The sequence below is a fragment of the Corythoichthys intestinalis genome, chromosome 3 (assembly GCF_030265065.1).
Source record: "Corythoichthys intestinalis isolate RoL2023-P3 chromosome 3, ASM3026506v1, whole genome shotgun sequence".
NCBI classification, from domain to species: domain Eukaryota; kingdom Metazoa; phylum Chordata; class Actinopteri; order Syngnathiformes; family Syngnathidae; genus Corythoichthys; species Corythoichthys intestinalis.
In genome coordinates, this window is record NC_080397.1 from 21,603,417 (window position 1) to 21,621,099 (window position 17,683).

The following is a 17,683-nucleotide window of genomic DNA, read 5'->3' on the forward strand; positions in this document are numbered from 1 at the left end:
AACAATATCCTTTCCTCAAATACTATCACCACATTGAGTTTGAACACGGTAACAGAATTTAAGGATGATGCAAGCCCACGCCACAAAATGCTATAGCATGACAAAATAGTGTGGCAGTTTATATTTATTAAACCTTTAAATCCAAGGTGCTTTCATGCACACACACATACACCCAAACGCACACATAGACACCAACGTTCCCTCTAAGCTGTGCGCAATCGCGCACTGCTTGCACATACTCAGCGCAAAAGAAAATCTATGCAGCGCACAAAATACAATTCAACATAAACTATTGTAGCGACACAAGGACTACTGTCCGTGTTGCAGTGATATGTCAGCGTGACGCTCCTATTACTGCGTTCGATTTGGCAATGCGACAGTCCTATTGGTGTGTTACTTCACCACAATTGTATATAGTTGAGAGGTGCAAGACCTGTGTGGGTGCGGAAAAAAAGAAAGAGTGAAAAGTCACACTCCTGTTCCAAATTGACTGAAGCAGCATCCCACTGCCAATTTTTGCAAGTGTTACATTATTAATTAATATGTAATTTTAGAACTGATATAATCTAGTTAATTAGACCAAGAAAATTGTTTTCTGTACCATTTTGCAACGTAACTCAATGAGCAACAATTGTCTAATCAATGAAATGATAAAGTTCACTTCACTTATGCTACGCAGCCAATCGTAGCACTGACAGTGTTGCAAATATGTGCCCTGCCCAAATGCGCCGTGTAGGTTAACTAACAACAGTGCAGCAGAGTTAAGAAACGCCAATTCTAACCCCATATCAGGTCGAAAGGAACAGGCAGACTCACCAAGCCAACGTTTAAAAAAAAAAAAAAAGAAAGCGGTTCTTTTAAGATGCAACGGCTGTCGGAGTGTGTGCAAATAAAAGAACAAGCGATGCAACTATAGTGAGATTTTTCCTTCGCTTTTTTTTTTAGGGCTGTCAAACGATTCAAATTTTTAATCGAGTTAATTACAGCTTAAAAATTAGTTAATCTTAATCGCAATTCAAACCATCTATAAAATATGCCATCTTTTTCTGTAAATTACTGTTGGAATGGAAAGATAAGACAAGACGGATATATACATTCAACACATAGTACATAAGTACTGTATTTGTTTATTATAACAATAAATCAACAAGATGGCATTAACATTATTAACATTCTCTTAAAGCGATCCATGGATAAAAAGACTTGTAGTTGTTAAAAGATAAATGTTATTCCAGGTTATAGAAATGTTATATCAAAACCCCTCTTAATGTTTTCGTTTTAATAAAATTTGTAAAATTTTCAGTCAAAAAATAAACTAGTAGCTCGCCATTGTTGATGTCAATAATTACACAATGCTCATTCATGGTGCTGAAACCCATAAAATCAGTCGAACCCAAGCGCCAGCAGAGGGCGATAAAACACCAAAAAACAAGTAACAAGTGGACATTACACTGTGCTGTCATTTTAATCTGTTTGAGCGGGGCATGTGTGTTAAATGCGTCAAATATTTTAACATTTAATTTTTAAAAAATCATTACCGCCCGTTAACGCGATAATTTTGACATTCATTCATTCATTTTCCGTGCCGCTTTTCCACACGAGGGTCGCAGAGGTGCTGGAGCCTATCCCAGCTGACTACGGGCAGTAGGCAGGGGACACCCTGAACTGGTTGCCAGCCAATCCCAGGGCACAAGGAGACATACAACCATTCACGCACACACTCATACCTACGGACAATTTAGACTGTTCAATCAGCCTACCATGCATGTTTTTGGGATGTGGGAGGAAACCGGAGTTCCCGGAGGAAACCCACGCAGGCACGGGGAGAACATGCAAACTCCACACAGGAAGGTCGAACCCCGGGATTGAACCCTTCATCTCAGAACTGTGAGGCAGACGTGCTAACCACTCAGCCACCGTGTCGCCATATATTAATTAATATTAATCAATAATTTTGACAGCCCTACTTTTTTGTTTTGTTTTTTTTTAAACCTGTACTGTATACCTGCTTTGACCCGGAGAATAGGAATGCTGAGAATGCTTATTGTCTGAACAGTTTTAATGTGGGAGTTTGATATACTCCCATTGTGGTTGTTTATTATGTTTTATTTATTAGTTCACCCATGCCACAACTGGACCTTACTAAGGCCAAAGCAGGACTCTCACATATAGTACACATCTAATGAACAAGATTTTTGTCTTTTTCATTTTACGTGGGGCAAATCAATTATATTAAAAGTAAACTAATGCAAATTGCTGCTGGAATTTCATTCTTTTAATAATCCATGTAACTTGCTATGATCCAAGGTTTTGAACAGGCATGATATTGGTGTGTGGCCACAACGTACACATATGATGTTGCTCACAGTGGTCCTCAATGTGCTAAGGGAGCTTGTGTGTAAGGGAGTTCCAAAAAATCAATTATTAGATGCATCGCGAATCGACACGTGACGATTCGATTACGATTCATAAAGGTTCAAAAACGATGATTTTCCCACATAACTTGACGTACGCTCGTAGCGGAACGAAATTCAACACACGTCTGCCACCCGGACACCTTTAATAGACGCACGCACAACGTTATGATAGATGCTGCCTGTTACTGAGCGAGATATTTACTCCTTTTCACAAGACTGGGAAAAAAAATTGTGTATGAGACAGGCAGCCAGGAACCCGGCGATCGCGATTCTGTGCACAAGTTATTTTTTAGGGCGAGAAGGGATGAGAGATAGTCCGCTGCTCCTTGTCTTTCAGATGTTCAGCAGTAGTTTCAAGTCATGACAAGTGAAAAATGTCCTGAGTGTGATGCTAAGACTCGTGTGTGTCTATAAGAGGTGAGTAATCTAACCCTCTTGTACTCTTTAGCCTTTATTGTTGTTGTTTTTGAGATGTTAACAGTTAGTGTCGAGTGCTAATTAGTTAATTCGCTAACGTGTATTTCATATGCACAACGTGCAAAACAATGATTTAGTACAGCAGAAACACTACAAACATGCGAAATAGTACAGAAATCTGTGAAAACAAAGTACAATTTATTGGTTAAAAGAAGTCTTATTTCTAAAGACACTTTGTTTCCAGAAAATGTGGAATTCATTCCACCTGTGTAAATTTTATTGTATTGTTGAGAGAAATAATTTCTGCCTTTAAAATTGTTAATGTTTTTGCTCTTTCTTGTAAAAAAATACAAAATAAAAAAGCAGGTGAATGGCTGCTTTTTGTTGTATGGGCATGTTTCCATCTTTCCTGTTGAATCATTAGAATATTTTAAATAATGGACATGCATTTATTTGGCTACTTTATTAATTAGTAATGTATGGTGCATCGATAATCGTGATAATTGTGATAACAGTGATGATCGTCAATACCATGATCATCGTTCAATAATCGAATCGTAGCACCCTGAATCGTAATCGAATTAAATCGTGGGGTGCCTAAGATGGCACACCCCTACTTGTGTGTCTACTCAGACACATGAAAAATTAGAGGGAACATTGATATTAGAAACCTTTAAATACAACTGCCCCCGCACCCCTTCATGCTTCGAGCTCTGTGACTGCACTGTAAAGAGTCCTTGAGTAGAGGCCAGCATGTACAAAACACACACAAATAGAGAAAGGGCCAGGAGGCATCCAGCATAAAATGCCCTATGACTTGTGGATTTTTAAAACGTGAGGAATGGCTGACCATCACTCTCAAAGCTGAAACACGCAATGCTGCATGACGCCATATACACAGATTCAGTATACAAGCATGCATGAGCACAAAATCAATTATAAATTCCAATTTTCCCACAGGCAATTCAGAGAACTAACGTCAGATGCACGCATGTCTTGAGCCTACGAGCCAGTAAATATCTTTATGGCATCAGTGTGGCACGTCAAGTGTGTGCATGAGTGTCTCCGAGCAATTCTTCAGCGCGTTCACCAAACTTCATGTTTTGTTGATTGAAAGGTGGTAGGTACGTAGGGTATTACAGTCACATTCCAATCACATCTGTTGCAGTGTCAATGCAAGAATGATTACACACATATGCATGCACACACACACACCCACTGACGCACCATGTAAAAATTCAATACTGTGCTCACACTCCTGAGCCAAACTGGGAGCACAGTCTGCGCACCGTAGCTGTAAATCGATAGATTAAATTGAAACATATGAATAAAACACAGGGTGATAAATAAAAGAGGAGATGGTTTACTCCTGTTGCTACAATACTGAGCAGCCCCCACCTCCCAAAGCAGATGGTGGGAGCAGCGAGACAGATGACCAAAGGGACAAAAAAACACAGAAGATGTGCTTTGTATTTATTTATTTTTTTTTAAACTGGGTTTTCAGTTGATTCTTTCTTTTTTTTTTGTCTATTGGTGTGCGGTACCTTCCATTGCAAGGGCATGTTCAATAAGGTGATCATAGTATAAATGGTAGTATTGTATAAGTTGATGGAAGTATAAAATAATACAACAAAATATTAAACAGTAAGATAACAATTTGGTCATTCTAAATACTGCAGAGATGACGGAGCCATGATTAGAATATTTTATTATTAGTCCATGGCTTTTCAAAAAAAGAAAAAAGAAAAACTAATTATGAAACTGTCGACACATTATTTGTCAATCAAGCTACTAATGAGTCATCACAGGGGAAAAAATGATAAGGATAAAAACCTCAGGATCTACTTTAATCCCTTAATTGGATTTATTATGTCAGTGCCATTTGTTTATCTCTCTGTGAAATCAGGCTACTATTTTGTAAAAACCTGGCCCGACAGTGGAGGAAAGCATCACATTGTTTTTAACATTGCAAGACTGCAATGCATTATTTCGCTTTGATTTGGTAATGCTTGGCAGAGTTTGATTTTGTTTAGTTTGGCATGGCATGGCATTGTACAATATCATTTTGCATCATATGGATTTGCATGATTCAACATGGACTGTTATGACAAAGTATGGCATGGTGTGCTGGGGTATGATATGGTAAGCTGCAGTATGGTACAGTACATCATGACATGGTAGGCTTGGTATGGTGGCCTGTGACATGGTGAGGTATGATCTACCTATGTTATTGTTATTTTCCAGAAAATAAACTATTTTTCATGCTTGCAGTGTGACGATTATCAGCGGTAGTCATAATGCCTGCATCCACATGAGCCAAAATAGGCACCATTCCCATAACACTGAGTCATTATAAAAAAAACAAAAATGACATACCTGTCGTTGATGCTCCAGTTAAGGCAGAGGTTGAGTGAGCTGAGATTGCGACACTTCCTCACCACCTCCATCACCGTCTCATTGTTCAGCTCCGAGATGTGCCGCAAGTCCAAGACGGTCAGGTTGCGGAGCTGAAAACACGGAAAGGTAGTTTTAATTACTAGGATTTGCAGTAAAAATGTCAAGTGCTGAAGCTTACTGGGTAAAAGAATGAAGTTGTGAAGTTCCTAAAGACAAAAAACACAGATACACACAAAAATGTAGAGCTGGCATATCGTAATTTTAGTAATTTCCCAACCACTGTGCCACAGGTACATTCATGTAAAATACGGTAAGGTTCACTTCAAAAGCTGGAAGTCGGCGCCGAGATTCAAACTGCTGACTAATCAGTCACTGTGCCGTCCGCTACAGTAAGGAAGCCACAGCCATCCTGAGTTCACTTAAATGGTCCAAAAAATTGGATTTAATACAAACAATGTCTTTGCTCATTTATGCCAGTGATGCAACAAGCAGAACAATTACGTAAATTTTCTTTTAGATGGCAAAACGTACAATAAATGTGTATCCACCTGTTGCCATTCAGAAATAGAGCTTTGTTTTTTAATAAGATGTCTTCAACTTCTGGTAATAGTTCATCTGGGTGTAAATTTAGACTACATAATAATTTCTTGTTTCTTTTTTTTGCACTATGCCTTGTATGAGCTTCAGATATGCTGTCACACCAGTGAAGCAATAGAATAAGGAAAGAGTGAGCCAATGTGCTTTCAGAAATTTATTGAATGACAAAGAAACCAAAAAAACATGACACCTGGAAGGCCAAAACTCATCTTCACTATCTACGACAGTGATATTTAATTGACAGATGACCAGGGTGTGGTTTCAGAACATTCTGCATCCATGCGCACAGTCATTCAGAGCAGAGACATTGGTTTGATTTTTCAAGATTTTGAAACATCCTTTTATTAGATATAGATGAATACATCACATTTGGCAATGTTGTTGTGTCACTATAATGCTAGCCTTAAAATGCTATTCATTAAGAACTGATATGATTACAGTTCTAACGCATTTTTTTCTGGTCAAATGATGTACCGTAATTTCACGAATATAACGCGCACTTTTTTTCCCAAAATCAACTTGTAAAATCATGGGTGCGATTATACACTGGTACAGGGATGGAGACAGAAATATATATATATATATATATATATATATATATATATATATATACAGATTTTTTTTTTCATTGACACGGCCATGGTGTGTTGAAGAAAACGTATGCGACGATCCATTGCCAACAATTACGGTACATGAAGTCACCATTTTGTTTCGGTATTCACTCTGATTGGTCGAATGATTTCGTCTGTGTTAAATTGTGCTTTTTTTCACTCTTTATAAAACACATAATTTCGTTTCTTGAACTCATTAGTCAACGTTTATTGCAACTCGGGCACTCGGACCATAACAAACGTAACACAACACAGATTCCTGTGTCCGTCAATCATATCTGTCCCTCGGGACACTCAAACCCAAATAACAATATATCCTATTGTTACAGTCTACAGCGATGCGCTCTTTCCGATTTCCGACTTCAGTCCTCACTTTTATTTTACCGTATCAATCCATGGAAGGAACATTTATTCATCATGATGAAACGAGCTATGTTATACAGCAGCCTTTAAAAAGAACAGTCATATCTGTTTTGTTTTCTCCTGGATTCTGTTAAGTTGGAGAAGTTGTCAAATCATATTATTACCGTACATATTGTCAGGTTACGGTAATGTTTTGAACTACCAATGTGCTATGCTTGTTCTGTGTTTCACCAGTCAGTTGCCACGTTTACATGGAGCCAAATATTCCAATTACAATCGGAATATTTGTTCAAACCGAATAAATGTGTTCCATATAAACACCTCATTCGGAATGAACAGGCCCAAACCGAATGGAATTTCATTCCGATTCACAGGGGTGGAATATTCCTTTTCCCAAATCGATTAGAAGTAAAATTATATCATGTAAACAGGGAAGCGGAATGGTGTCTGGTTGCGTTCTTTCTGCGCATGCTCCGTACTGACGTGGTGACGTCACTTGGTGACGTAAGTAACGTCACTTGCAACATGGCTTCCAAGCACACGCACAGCGCACCCACACAACTTTTTAAATGAACGGCGTATCATTCTGAAGTTTTGTTTCCACTCGAAAAGTTAAAACAGCAGCTGATCTCACGATCGATCTCCATGTTTTGCAACGTGACGCTTTGTTTTGATTACTCTGCGCATGTCAGACGGCAGTTGTCAAACGTCCTTTCGGAATAAAGGCAGTCACATGTAAACGCTGGATCGGAATAGATGAAGTGACATGTAAACAGCTGATGTGAAATTTCCATTCGGAATGATTTGAATTGGTATGAATAAAAGTCAGCATGTAAACGTGGCTAGTAAAATGACATTTCTGTATATGTACACGAGCTCTGTTTTCTTGTATTCTTCTATTTATTGGTGCTAAAATTAGGGTGCATGTTATACATGGGTACAATGATTTTCCCTAGATTTTACTAGTAAATTTGGGGTGCGCGTTATACACGGGTGCGCCTTATATTCGGGAAATTACAGTAATTAAAAAGTCCGAATTGAGACTTACTCTTTGTCGCAGTTTTTTTTTTTTTTTTTTTTTTTTTTTTTTTTAATTTTATTTATTTTTTTTATTTTTTTTGGGGGGGGGGGGGGGGGGTCTGTTTCTGTTTCTCCTACTTTAACTGATGAATTACGACTAAATAAGTACAGAAAAAGTGCCCGGTTTTCTGGTACACTGACTGCACGCTCAGCTAATGGCTACTGAAATAAAACTGATCCTAATGAGCGCATTTCATCTGAAAAAGATATTTTAATTTCCAAAAAGAAAAATGTGGGTTTTCTTTATATTCAGGACTTTTTATATCATAGACCGGGGTCTCCAAACCGGTCCTCGAGGGCCGCTGTGGGTCCTGGTTTTTGTTCATACCGATCAAGCACACACCTTTTAACCAATGTGGTTTATACTAAAACACGCAGCATCTGACTGCAATCAACTGATTACACTTATAAAACACCAGATTGGTGAAAAGGTGTGGTCTTGTTTTGTTGGAGTGAAATCCTGCATCCACTGCGGCCATATGTGGAATAGTTTGGATACTATGAAGGTGTCAAAAATATGAATTAACGCATGACTAATTATGTACTTCGTAAAAACAAAACAAATAATAAAAATAAAAAACTAAAAGGGGGAATAAATGAAAAAATGTTTTATATTATATCTTCAAGGCAGCTACCACTTGCTCTAATTATTTTTCTGAACACTCTTGGAATTCTCTGTATGTATGTATGTGTGTGTGTGTGTGTGTGTGTGTGTGTGTGTGTGTGTGTGTGTGTGTGTGTGTGTGTGTGTGTGTGTGTGTGTGTGTGTGTGTGTGTGTGTGTGTGTGTGTGTGTGTGTGTGTGTGTGTGTGTGTGTGTGTATATTATATTATATTATATTATATTATATTGTATATAATAATGATATATATAATCAAACACACACACACACCTCCCCCTCTTTTCATCCCAAATAAGAAAAATTGAAAACCAAAATCCCTCTCTTCTATCTGTATGTTTACCCCAACGAGGTCCCAAGACAAATCCTGTAGTCAACATATTGGCTTAATGACACCAACTATCACAACCTCCCCCCACCCCCCAAAAATCTTGATTTTAAAATGTAGCACATTTAACTGCACGCATGTTTGGAGATGGGGGCAGGGAGTGGGGGTTACGTTACGATAATTGAGGAGTTATATTCCATGCTGGGTGCTGAATCTCAAGGCCAGTGCTTACACAAAAAAAATAAAATAAAAAAAAAAAAAAAACAAGCTCACATTGGGTGTTAAGCTCACTGTGCACTACAGCAGGCTCCATAGCATTGACATATAAAGCAGTGGCCTAAGTGTGCACGTGAGGCAGAGGATCATTTTGGAAAGACAGTACAAATGAAAAAAACGTCATTCAGCAAACACCGAGGCCGCTAATCAACATAAAAGTGCCATCAGGCGATAAAATATGTTTTAAATGGTCTTCTTCACTACGAAATAAACACAGTATTATTCCCCGTGCTTAAGAGATAACACGCTGCTAAAATGTATATGCTGAATAACTGTGAGGTTAATGAACAGCTTCTCTGCGTTTCCATGTAAACGTGGGTGACAAATAAGGTCAAGTGAGTAAATCGCCCGTATTTGATGGACGTCTCGCTTTTTTAAAAACGGCTATGAATTTGGTGAGCACAAACACGAGTCAATGCTCCTGAAAACAAGGGCTTTTACATGGCTCACTGGCCAGAACTGAATGAAGCAGCTGAATTATTCATGCAAAATAGGCATATCCGTGTGTGTAGATGTGCATGTTGTGTCATTATAACCAATTAGATTCACCATGTTACCGTTACATATGCTCAAACACATTCAGATTTATGATGATGATTAAACCTGGAGGAAATCCCACCGAAGACCAAAGTCGTATTTGCTCACCAAATTTAAAACTGCTTATGTCGGCTAAACTGAGCTGTTACTACAACCAATGGAGTGTATTTCATTGATGTGGCTAACCAATTGGAAATGGGGCCAACCACAGTCAGATTCGATTGGTCCTTGGTGTAGCTAGGTGGGTGAAAATAGAAAAATGTATGTGTTGGTGAAAGGGGGGAGGCAGCTAAGACTGGAACTTTATCTATGCAAGTCACTGCATGAAAAAAGAACACCCTTTCAGTGATTACTCAGACCCACATAATGTGACAGGACCCAAAGCCGGCGTTTGTTTTCCCATAGTTGACAGATTACATTAATTTGACTCGAAACGTTTTAATGGCTCCAATCGTATTTAATCACTTCCACTCGTGAAATAGTTCATTTTGTGCATGCGTGCGTCAGAGGAATGTGCGCACGGAGGAAGAAAAACAAATTAAAAAAACGGTACAGACGGCGGCGAAGGAAAACAAAGCTGATGATTTAGGTAGAAAGAAAGATCAACACCAAAAAAAAGGTGGACAGGAGTGGGGGTTTTGCTGTGGGTTCAGTGGCTCTTTTTCTGCCGCCAGTGACCATGCAGTCTTTCGTCACGTCTCCCCCGAGTTGGCAGCTATACCTGGATAATTATTCATGTCGTTCATAAAAAACACAGAAACCTGCAAAATCCAGCTGCTCTGAGGCCAGCCTGGTGTCCCCACCCATGAATATACGCAGACCGGCACGCAAATTAATGCACACATTGATTTTTATGAATATTCCAACTTCTGGGTGTAAATGCACGCTCAAATGCACAAATACATTGGAGGTTCTCAGAACACAATCGTGCACTATGAACTAAGACTGCTCACATGAATCAACCCTTTTCAACAAAAATAATTTAATCTCCAATCAGTAAATTAATGACCAATACTCAAATTTCTTAAAGGCATGATGTTAATTTAAATTCAAATTGGAAAGAGCAGGGGGGGAACTTATTATGCAAAGTCCAATGTCTATAGAAGCAGTATTAAATTGGAAATAAATTATGCACAATTTCTACATTGTTTCTAACCCAAACGTGTAATTAATTCACATACGGAGATGGATGAGTAAACGTCTCGTATATACGACAATGGGTGTGCCAGCACATGACTGTATGATATTACTATTATCTAATGTGGCCCACATGGCCGAAAGGGGTGCTCCTGCTGATTTGTCTTAAAGTAGAGCTTCTTTCAGGCAGGAAGAATTAGATTCTGAGGTCAAATTCATGCCGTTTCAACTAAAAAAAAATAATTTAAAAAAAAATCACAAACGCTTTTCAAAGTACACCCTTTCCTTGGCTCTAGGAGCGGGTGGCCCAATATTAGAGGGGGGTGATTTGACACTTTATTGCATTAAACGTGTGTGAAAGCGCCAAATAGTCAATGCTCACTTACAATGCTTGTCTTTTTACGATAGTTATTTAATTTACACAACCTCAAACGTCATTACATGCCAAGCAGAAAACTAGGGTCTGTTAGCTCTCATGCTGAGGACATGATGTCATAACCACAAACCTACACGACTTCAAGACTGGTGCTGTCCATCAAAACCTTACTTGTAGAAGATGTTTTTGTACAAAAGAACATACACGGAAACCATGAGCAGCTAATTCGGATCGCTGGTTAACGGCTATGTTTGATTGATTAGGAATGTCCTGAGTCAATCACAGAGCAACGCTTTTCTTACTGTTTGCTGAAGAAAGTTTGTTGTTTTAGCCATTGCTTAAAAGACAACAGGGGCTTCAAGCCTAAAAAGTCACAAAGATACAGTGGACCACAACCAATTGTCTTAGCATTCATGCTTTTGATATAGTAGGGGTGCACGATATCCATTTTTTGAAACCAATCGATAACTTCCTGCTCCTCAAGGCCGATACCAATGCGATAACCGATAATATATATATACTTTTTCAATGTATATTATCCTGAGTTTTTGAACACCTGTAGAGAGACATTTAAATTTTATATATATATATATATATATATATATATATATATATATACATATATATAAATAAGGCCTGTCAACAATAACGCGTTAACGACCATGATTAATCTGGAAATATTAACGCATTAAAAAAAATAACGCAATTTACCGCTCACACTAAGGCTACGTTCATAGTACAGGTCTTAATGCACGAATCCGATTTTTTCGTGTTTTTCCGACTCGAGTGAGGCATTAACTTGACGGTCTGAACGTGACAAGTCGCATAGAACGGGACCATTTCAAATCTGATCTGGGTCACTTTCGTATGTGGTCTAAATCCGATCTGGGCCACATTTTCCCAGACTGTCGCGGCGGTCTGTACTGTCCAGTCCCGCAAATCGGATTTAATGCAGCAATTACGTCATCAAATAGCGAGAGAGTCGTTACCGTAGCGATGCACCTGTGCGTTATTAGCGCCTAGCTTGCAGTGAACACGGCTTTTGAGGAAGGGCTGAGCTTGACAACAGTCATAAAAACTAAAAATGGGTTGAGGATAAGCCTGAGAATGCTCAGTTTTCTCTCTGTTCCAAGTGAGCAATATTTCAACATTGCCTCCACGGCCGAGAGTCGGGACAAACTGCCCGTATGTGTGTGTGATGTGCATGGACAGTGCGTGCATGCTATCGATCCATATAAACTTTGAATATTTGCCTAAACGGGGATAATTTATGTCTGTTATTTGTGTCCACCTTTTGAAAAGCAAAATATGATATCCCTGGAATGACGGATGACGTCTGTCATTTGTTTTGATGGTTCTGCGCATGCGGGTCTTCTTGCTTAGCGGGTGTCGGACTGCGAATTAGTGCGCATGCGTAATACTTGAACGGTCTCAATGGATAAAGGCAGTATGAACGGGCACGCCAAAAAAACGGATATGACAAAAAATCGGATTCATGCATTAAGACCTGTAGTATGAACGTAGCCTAAGTTTGGCCACAACTGCCTCTCGTAGTCCCACACGCTGATGTTTACATTCTCCGCACGGCAATGCAGGACATAATGCAGCCAGCCACGATGAGTGAGGATGATGACCAAATTCCATTTTAAAAAGATGCCAAATGGAAACCTGGATAAAACCAAAGTTGTGTGCACATACTGCTGTGATGAACTGTCCTTCAATCGAAGCTCAACCAGCCTAAAGTACCACCTTCGGGAAAGGCACATCTTCGCTAGTGTTAGCAATGACGCTAACACTGCAGGAACAAGCCGCAGTCATCAAGCTTCACTGGCAGAGTGCGGACTCGGACTTGCAAACAAAAAGAAACCAAGTAGGTTGACTACTGCTATCGCTACATGGGTAGCCAGAGACTGTAGAGTGTAGACCCATTAACATAGTCGAAGACGAGGGCCTTGAAAATCCAATGACAACAAACAACAACAACCAATGACAAACCACTAGATAGGTACAAGGCAGTGCCAGCATGGACTCATGTCCACTACAGTGGTGGTCTGCGCACAATAGTGCCCACAGTAAGCTGGCCCACCTTGCAAAAAAGTATCTGGTCACACCTGCCTCCTTGCAAGAGACTATTTTCTTTGACAGGGTACATTGTTCAAAAGAAAAGATCTGCTCTGTTATCTGAAAATGTCAACAAGCTAGTTTGCCTGAGAAGTTAGTTAAAAAAAATAATAATAACAAGAGTATGGCTAACTTAAGCAGTGTTTCTAAACACCTTTACACACAGTTTAGTGTAATGTTTTTCAGTTAAGTGTGTGAAAATTTTTTTTTTTTTTTTTTTTTTTTTTTTTTTTAATCTCACACAGCTTTCAGGCCATATAGTGTAAAACTGCAAGTGCTGCATTTATTTGTTTTCAAATGTTGAATTTAACAGACAAGTTGTTTACACATTTTTTGAAATACTAGCTATTGTTACTGTATTGTGCTTGTCTGCTTTTTAAATTGGGAGTCAATTTTGGGTAATATGCCAAACGGTACTTGAGCCACATTGTTAGTCTGAGGCACTTTAATCTGTTAAAACTCTTTGCTGTTTAATACAGACAATTTATTTTATTTTTTATTTTATACGAGCTGAGTTGTTAAATAAAATTTTAAAACTATTTGGTTAATTATTAATTCATTCACACATCATACATTTCATCTTAAAACAAATTTTAAGTCAATTATAGTATTTTCCTAGATTTTTTTTCCTGAAGAGCAACTTTATTCATCCCGAGGGAAATGTGATTAATCATAATTAATCACACAATTGAATGATTAACTAGATTAAATTTTTTAATCGTTTGACAGCACTAATTGACAGCACTAATATATATATATATATATTAGGGCTGTCAAACGATTAAAATTTTTAATCGAGTTAATTACAGCTTAAAAATTAATTAATCGTAATTAATCGCAATTCAAACCATCTATAAAATATGCCATATTTTTCTGTAAATTATATATATATTCTGTAAAACAAATTGTTGGAATTGAAAGATAAGACACAAGATGGATATGTACATTCAACATACGGTACATAAGGACTGTAGTGGGCATTTCACTCTACTGTCATTTAAATCTGTCTATGCTGTCCTCACTCCGAAGCGTTTACTTTTTCCAAAGCTAGACAGCTAGTGAACGACGCCTTAATAATCAGACTTCTTCCTTTTTCATCTGATTTATTAATAAAATGGCCTCAAACCACTGTCCTCTTTAGACCGTAGTGAAACAACAACAAAAAAGTACACAGCATTGCATTAGCAACAACGTTAGCTTAGCACGCTATACAGGTTCACTAAACAAACAAAAAGCGTCTCATACAAAAAATATAACATTTCGCTTACTAACATAATATGTACATTCTTTACAACAACCATACTTACGGACAAATCTTGTCCAAGGATCATATAAGCACAACATTATCAGCCCGAGACGTCGTGCAGCCATAATGAAGAAAAGAAGAAAATAATAAACCATGTCGCAAAGCGACCACAAGAGTTCGCTGTTGGACAGCGCAAAAAGCCTTGCTGTAAAACTTACCAAAAGGCAGAATACTTTCTGAGCGGGACATGTGCGTTAATTGCGTCAAATATTTTAACGTGATTAATTTAAAAAATTAATTACCGCGCGTTAACGCGATAATTTTGACAGCCCTAATATATATATATATATATGTGTGTGTATATATATCAGGGGTCGTGTTCACCGAATATTTTCCGTCGTTGACCGGTTTTTTGAAACTGTGACGGAAAAAACTGAAGTCCATCTGTCATTTTGACAGGTTGCAATTCACACCCCAGACCACAGGATGGCGAGTGAGCATATTAATTAGCTATTGTCTCTCTTGATGCATGACATCGTTGGCCTTACTCGGAAAAATGTCAAGGCAACTAAGTGTTTGCCTGGCATGGCCAGACTGTTCTCCCTGCATTGCACTGAGAGAAAAGTCTGGGACACAGCCTCTCGAGTAGGTACAAAATCAATCGACAAATCAGATTTGTTTATTTGCGTGACGTGTTCTTCACGAGCAACGTCACTCTTGCGTGCCGAAAGTCGTCTCTACAACAACACGGATGGCGAACGGGAGAGCCGAGAATATGTTCCAATCCGCGGTAAATTCAGTTTTAAATGAGCTCAAACACATCGACACGAGTCATTGACAACAGTCTGTCTCGCGCTAGCCATGTTGAATAAACTCCGTTCTCCTCGTATGTTTACTTCCACGCGCAAGTCCCTCGTCCTGCCCTCGTCGCTTTGCTAACGGCACGTCTGCCCGTCGCTGATTAGTACACTCCGCTGTCTGTTTGCCTCTTGTTAAGCTTGTTCAGACAGAATATTATTTTATTAAAAATGAATGAAAACTAAATACTATTGAATATGTCATTATTATTATTTCAAAAATGTAAGTGACGGGTAAAAATAGATTAGGACCGGATTTTTATGACACTGTCAGTCAAAATGACAGACAACGAAAAAGTGTAGCGCAACCTCTGATATGTATATACATAAATATATATATATATATATATATATTAGAGCTGTCAAACGAATACATTTTTTAATCGCGTTAATTACAGCTTAAAACTTAATTAATCGTGATTAATCGCAATTCAAACCATCTATAAAATATGCCATATTTTTCTGTAAATTACTGTTGGAATGAAAAGATAAGACAAGACGGATATATACATTCAACATACGGTACATAAGTACTGTATTTGTTTAATATAGCAATAAATCAACAAGATGGCATTAACATTATTAACATTCTCTTAAAGCGATCCATGGATAGAAAGACTTGTAGTTCTTAAAAGATAAATGTTAGTACAAGTTATAGAAATGTTATATTAAAACCCCTATTAATGTTTTCGTTTTATTAAAATTTGTAAAATTTTCAATCAAAAAATAAACTAGTAGCTCGCCATTGCTGATGTCATTACACCATGCTCACTCCCTAAACCCATAAAATCATTTGGACCCAAGCGCCAGCACAGGGCGCCAACAAGAAAAAAACAAGTAACAAGTGGACATTACACTGCTGTCATTTTAATCTGAGCGGGGCATGTGCGTTAATTGCATCAAATATTTTAACGTGATTAATATTAAAAATTAATTACTGCCCGTTAACGCGATAATTTTGACAGCCCTAATATATATATATACATACATACATATATGGGGGGGGGGACTTGGATTAAAAAAGTAAAATAGGCGGGCTTTATTTTAATCCTTTTATGTTTATAGTATACACTGATTTGATATATATATATACATATATGGGGGGGGGGGGGGGGGGGGGGGGACTTGGATTAAAAAAGTAAAATAGGCGGGCTTTATTTTAATCCTTTTATGTTTATAGTATATACTGAGTTGCATTACACCATAACATCAAAATGCAAAACCCACTAAAGTACAGGTACAGCATACGCCAAGAAATGATATTCATAAATAAGTATCACTGTTCAAGCCGTAGAGGTTTAGTTATGGGAAAAAAAAGTCACAGCTGATGGTGCGAATTTGGCTCATACCCCAATAAACAAGTGAAATGTATGCATTCAAAAACAAACAGCTAAGTAGAACGTTAACTTGAGCAAACACCAGAGTTACTGTAAGTTATAAAGTTTCAGCAAGTCACTTTACCATTCAAAGTTCCGAAAAGAAAGTCAAAGTCACAAGTATGTTTGTGTTGTTGTGGTGGCACTGCTGACCTTACACATTGTTCTCAGATGTCCTCATGTGTTGCAGATGGTGTCAGACAGGACACGACAGAGGCCAAGAGGGTGACATGAGGGTAGCCATGTCACTACGTGAATACAAGTGCGTACTTATGCATAAACACTTTTCAGTTGCCAATCGATAGTGGCGGGTCCAGAACCCTTCCGTCTGGCAGAATCGAGCCAAGACAAAACTCCCCTTACCCCAAATACATTGCACCGGAAAATATGGATGCTTTAAAAATATTATTATGCCTACACGATGAAATAGCTGAGCACCCTTCCCACACACACACACAATATTTGAGTTTTGAATAGCAAACTATTAATACAGTATGTGGGGTATCATACAGAGAAGTTGTGCCATAGCTGAAGGATTTAAAATGCATCCTAACTTCCTGTACATGAAGTCACATTGGCCTTTTTAGACTGAAAACTACTTAAGACTGAATCAACGGCACACTTACTTGCTGCATTCAGTCAAATATGGTGGTGCCTTGTGATACGATGAACCAACCTAAGATTTTTTTTTTTTTTTTTTTAATATGATTTGTACCTTTAAAGTAGCCACCCTTTGCTCGATTACATTTTTTTGGCAAACTCTTGCCATTCACTAAAATGTTTTTTTTACTTCACAGGTATGCCTTTTGAGGTTGATTAGTGGAATTTATTGCTTTATCAATGAGGTTGGGACCTTCATTTGCGTTGCTTTAAATGAGGTGTGTCCAAACTTTTGGCCTGTACTGTATGTCAACACACAATAAAACAA

General features: G+C 38.2%; 1 protein-coding gene across 1 annotated transcript in view; it reads right to left on the minus strand.

Moving 5' to 3' along the window:
- fbxl17 (F-box and leucine-rich repeat protein 17) overlaps positions 1–17,683 on the minus strand; it is a 386,432-nt gene that overhangs the window by 204,475 nt on the left and 164,274 nt on the right. Inside the window, exon 8 of the mRNA XM_057831652.1 lies at positions 5,211–5,341. Coding sequence (XP_057687635.1) covers positions 5,211–5,341 — 131 coding nt within the window. The remainder of the gene's footprint in view (positions 1–5,210; positions 5,342–17,683) is intronic.